The sequence below is a fragment of the Centrocercus urophasianus genome, unplaced genomic scaffold (assembly GCF_019232065.1).
Source record: "Centrocercus urophasianus isolate 14NV4802_14NV808 unplaced genomic scaffold, USGS_Curo_1.0 seq_24, whole genome shotgun sequence".
Classification (NCBI taxonomy): Eukaryota; Metazoa; Chordata; class Aves; order Galliformes; family Phasianidae; genus Centrocercus; species Centrocercus urophasianus.
In genome coordinates this window covers 4,268,330-4,273,687 of record NW_024884800.1, presented here as the reverse complement: position 1 = coordinate 4,273,687, position 5,358 = coordinate 4,268,330, and the positions used below count along the sequence as shown (strand labels likewise).

The window sequence follows — 5,358 nt, the reverse complement described above, 5'->3', positions numbered from 1 at the left end:
TTGATGTTTGGGGGAAAAAATAATCAGTGAGTCAGCTGCTGAGGTTTGATGCCCACTCGCTCCTTTTCCACTCTTAGGCGGTAACATGAAGAGAAAGGTTTTAATAGGCCTAAGTATTTATTTGCAAGGTTTAAATTGGAATATATTTGGTAGCATGATAATCACAGTCTTAAATGCCCTAAGAGCTCTACAATTTAAGTCTTAGACCACTAATCTGATATTTGCAGAGTTTTTCACGTTTACAGCCTAGGTAAATGTAGTGAACTCTGTGTCCATACGTTACAGATTTCCCAAGTGTTTTGCATTTCACTTTAACAAATGCTTGATCTGATGTCCTTGGACCAAAAAGCCAGAGTGCTAGTATATAAGTTCCTTTTTTTTTTTCCTGCTTGAGTGCTTAACAGTAAACTCAAAAATTCAGATTCCTTCTTTTGGTGTGCAAGTGGTATCTTACAGATTGGCATGGCTGTGGCAGGAGGTTGGAGAGCACTTTCACTGTAGCTGTGCCTAAAACAAGTCATTCAAGCACTATTCTGGGGAGTAGGACATCCAAATTTAATCCCCACATACTGCTAGAATTAAGAGCATGGTTGCTTGCAGCAGGGTTATCCAGCTACCGAACATCAGTTCCTTCATGGTAAGTCTGGCCTGTATACTTCTGCTGCAGATATGAGGACAAACTACCTCAGAATCCTTTGCACTTCCCGCAGAGAACACCATGCATGAAGGCAGCTACTGCAGAACAGCTGACATCCAGTAGCTTCTTACCTTGTCACTGCCATCTGTTCTCTTCATTTTAAGTAACACCCATACAGTAAGCCAGCTCAGGGAGCTAATTCAGCTGAAAAACAGTAATTTTTCTTTCTTTCTTTCTTTCTTTCTTTTTTTTTAAATCGAGACAGCCTCAATCACACTCTTGGAATAACTGAATTTGTGGCTGCACAAGCACGGCTGCTGCAGCAGGAGAAGGATGAGCTGCAGGTTCTGGGGACAGAATGTCAGGAAATGACATTTTAAATGACAAAATATCTCAAAGCAAACAGTAGAAGGAGGCATTAGCATGTAATCTAGTTATGATCTTGTATCTGTGTTTGACTTTTCTAAGTGATAAAAGGAAATCTTGATTCATCAGAACTGAATGTTGTTCCAGAGATACCACCTACTAAAAGTACCAAAACCTTGGCTTAATAAAGCATTCTGATATTTGTTAAAGCAGAACCAGCAGTTCACTAGCTGACAGGTAAACATGTAGCACTGCATTTCTTAAGATGCTTTGCTATGTCATGTCAGGGGGGCGTTAAATACGGATTCATTACAGAGAGGTTACTCCTGTGTGCTTTCTGTGGGGCTGGGGCCTGCAGCTCTGACACACAGGCTAGCGAGAGTGACTGTGACAAACACAGCTGGATGTAGGTGTGCTAGAAATTAAATACTGCCTCCTGTGTTGACGGTGGAAATTCCTCAGAATAGTTCACCTTTCACTGAGGGGACCAGCCTTGGCAGAAGCCATAACTAAATACCAATTAGAGCCTGTACTTTTTTTTTTTTTTTTAATTCTAAGTATCCTTGATTGAAATGTGCAAGTCCTGTAGCTGTGAGTAAATTTAGCCTCTTATTTAATTGCAGTATTCTTAGCAGAAACACATGACCATCAGTAGGCAGCCCGTATTTAACTGTAAAACAAAATGATGCTTTCTATGGAAACAAGAGGGCGAGCTATAAAGTGGTTACAGTTGCACAAAGTGACTTTAACAGTCAGTGCGGGTTGCTGGAGATGCACTCTGTTTTACAGTATCCATGCTTTGACATTCTTTTGTTTTTTGTGGAAAATATCCTTCTGAAGCCAATCCAACGTCTTACATTGAAAGCACAAATTGGAGCACTCATACTTGACCTGTTGCTAACAAAAACATTATCTGTTACGTCTGAATCTGAAATCTGGCAATGTGTGCATATAAAGCAAACTGTAAAAAGGCAAACCCTAAAAATAGTATTTACTTACCCAGTAAAACTCCGTATGAACAAGTCTTTTCAGTCTTGCCTTTCTGTATTTTGTACCTTTCTGCTACATATTATTTCATTCTGAGTATAAATAGTAAAATTCTAATTCTTCATGCCAGTTTTTTGCTAAGTGACATCGAATATTTCTGTAAATAGACGTCCTTCCCATATTCTTTTGTAGAATTACACCTGTACTACTTAGGGCTGAGAGAGCTGTTTTTCAGCACTGAGAAAATACACTGAAAGAAGCAACCCTTTCCCCTGAACCCAGTTATGGCAACACAAAGGTGTTTTATGGATATTTATATTGGATAAATAGATGCAATGAGAAATATCAGATCGTTCAGATAAAAATATTGTCCAATATATCACTGTAATTCAACATCTCATGAAGATTTGAAAGTATGGAATTAAAGCATAAGGTACATGGAGTACTTAAATTATGGCTTGAAAGATGTGCAGCATATAGTAAAAACATCAATTTGCTAGTACAGTGTGTGAGCAATAGATAGACCATCCAGCTGGAGGAGTCATTACACAAGCAAAAAGTATCTGCATGCAGAGCAAATAAAGTGGTGAATTAGGAAACAGTGATTTTTAAGGCCTACTGTATAGCAAGGATTTTGCAGTGGGAAATATGCTCTCAGACAGAGACAAACTGAGGTCCAGAAACATGTGGCAGATTATTTGCTAAAGGCTTTAATAAGCTAGAATCAAGAGTGGTGTAAGGAAGTGCAGTGTTGATCTTTCTTTTATTTAGAATTCTCTGTACTAAGATCTAGGAAGAGAAAAGGAGGGTCTTAAATGTGTAGGCTTATTTACCCATCTGTATCTCACTGTGCAGTTCCACTAAATAGAATGAGAATGGGAGAATATCAACGCAATATGTACATACTCGTATGTACCTCAGTACCAAGGAATGTGCTCTGTTCAGACAAAGAGCAAAATTAACATCTCTGGAGTCCGCTTTCCCATAAATTGCATTTCTGTGCTGTTATGTTTCCATTTACTGCAGTGGTCCTATTGTGGCGTACAGTTGATACAATAAAATGGAGACAGTATTTGAATAATTAGTGCTTATCGCCTTGCAGCGAGTAATGTGAAGAGAGAAGTAAAACAAGGCCAGGCTTGATGGCATTAAAATGGGCTAACATTAAACTGGTTTAAGAGGACTATAGAGGTTGTATTCCAACACCTTGGGATTTCTAGCGTGGTTTTATTATTCTGATGAGGGTGGTCAGAAGAGAGAGACTGCAAAGAGATTTTCTGCTTGATATAAAGAACTCAAATAGCAGTGCGTGGATGGATGGATTTCCATCCTGGTGAAGGGCTGTGTGCAGCTGGAGGAGCACTATGTCTTGAGGGGTGAGGTAGCCTGTCAAATGAGACATCCAGTTCAAACTTCTATGACCAAGAGCACCGTTCTGTGTGATTCATACATTGCGGCCTCTCTTCAATAATGTAACGCATGTATTCTTTTTTTGAGATGGAATCCCTTACTTTATGCAGTGGAAAATCCGTTGTGGTTTTTTTAACCACCAACTCCCACAGAACAAAATTTTGGTTCAGGGTACACAGCTTAATAAAAACAAGTGTCATTCAACACTTTTGTAAGGTGGGGTTGGAAGATTTGCTTCCTGTTATTTCCTGACAAGCTGCTGAGCTTTTTGGGGATATAGAGGCTGCCCGTGATAGGCTATCACTGACTTATGTTATCAGAGCAAGTGTATGTGAGATGAGAAAGCTAATCTCATAAAAGCTAGTACAATGGAAAAATCCAGCCCTCCCTGCATGCTTAGAAATGTGCGGGTGGTTTAGAAATGGCCACTTGACCAAGCAATACACTGCAGTAGGGGAGGGTCTGTGGAAAGAAATGGTTATGCTGGCATTCATGCACTATGCTTTTGGGGGCTGTCAGCTCCAGTCTGGTCCCATGTCTGAACAGTTTCCTCCAGAAGAAATACAGGTTGTGCACTCAAGGCTGCTCTGGGAGACAGAGCAAAGTAAGGCAGGTGGGGATGTCTGAGCAGTTAGCTTTGGAAGTGCACTGCGAATCCAAACTGCAACTCTTGATGTAAAATCACTGTAGCAGTGAAGAACAAAGCTCTTGTTGATGTGTTGACCCATAGATCAAAAGGAATTTTACAAATTTGGTAAAGATGATTATCACTGACCAGAACAATGACCTGCTGGTTTGTTTGATGTAGAGAGAGCATCCCTGTCACTGCAGTCAGCTCTGCAGTCAGAATTTCAAAGTCACTGGTGGAGCAAAGGGCAATGTGGATCTGGCAATAATGCTTTTTCTTTTTTATCACACCATGCTACAAGCTTTACCTTTCTCTCATCTTAGCTTATTTCCCAATGCATGTATCAATTTTCAGTATTTGGGACAAGAAAGGAAATAAACCAAACACCTGCCAGACTGATGGTTTGATCAATATGCATGCTTTAGATGCAGGTACTTGACAGAAGGGAGTTTCCAGTCACAAGTGAAAGAAAAAAATGACTGAGAACAAAGCAATCCCCATGGCCAATTCTCACAGCAACGTTGCAGTCTCCCGTCCAGCACACAAACCTCAGCCAAGGGTGTGTGTTCATGCTTGGGCACGTGAGCAATTCCTCTGAGCTTACACCGAAAATTTCAGCTGCTTTAGCTTCTTCTCGCACGTGCTTTGCTTTCTTTGTTGTGTGTTTTAAAAATGTTAGGAACTCCTGATGAAAATCCTTTCAGAGGCAGAGCAAGACATGGCACCTCCTTCCATGACGCAGGCAGTAGTGACTTGACTGCAAACGCTCGTTTTCTGTCCTTCCTCACAAACGAACTACACACTTTCCTCTTCTTTTGTGATGCTGTAATCTGTCAGCAGCGTAATGCTGATTTCTGAGCCGTGTGTGCTGCCTGTGACTGACAGAGCTCTGGGGGGTGAATTGCTGTGGGGAGCGCTGGGAGGCTTTGTGCGAAGCTTGGCCTTGCAGCACCAGACTTGCTTCTTAAAATGTTGGCGGAAACTTTTGCTCAGCCAATAAAGAGCAAAAGGATTGACACAGGAATTGCTGAAGGCCAAGGCACGGGAAAAAATAGTAACTATCAGATGAAAGGTAGAAGCATCTACAGAAGCATGGTATGTAAAAGAGCGGTATAGGTAGAGGATGTGGTTGGGCAACCAGCAAAAGGCAAACAAAGCAACAAGCACCAGCACTGTTTTTGCAACTCTCTTGCGGGATTCAATCTACAAGAAAATAATGCATATCTGGTATTAATGGCAATTAATTACAGTTACTTAGTTGGTGCTGATTTTCAGAAGAGTTTAAATGCATTAGTGACCAAAAAAAAAAAAGCAGAACAGCAGAGGAAAA

At 40.7% G+C, this 5,358-nt stretch overlaps 1 protein-coding gene across 1 annotated transcript in view; it reads right to left on the bottom strand.

Annotated features, from left to right (window-relative positions):
- Positions 1-4,823: 4,823 nt before the first annotated feature.
- BRS3 (bombesin receptor subtype 3) overlaps positions 4,824-5,358 on the bottom strand; it is a 4,432-nt gene continuing 3,897 nt past the window's right edge. The window contains exon 3 of the mRNA XM_042825353.1: positions 4,824-5,231. Coding sequence (XP_042681287.1) covers positions 4,824-5,231 — 408 coding nt within the window. The remainder of the gene's footprint in view (positions 5,232-5,358) is intronic.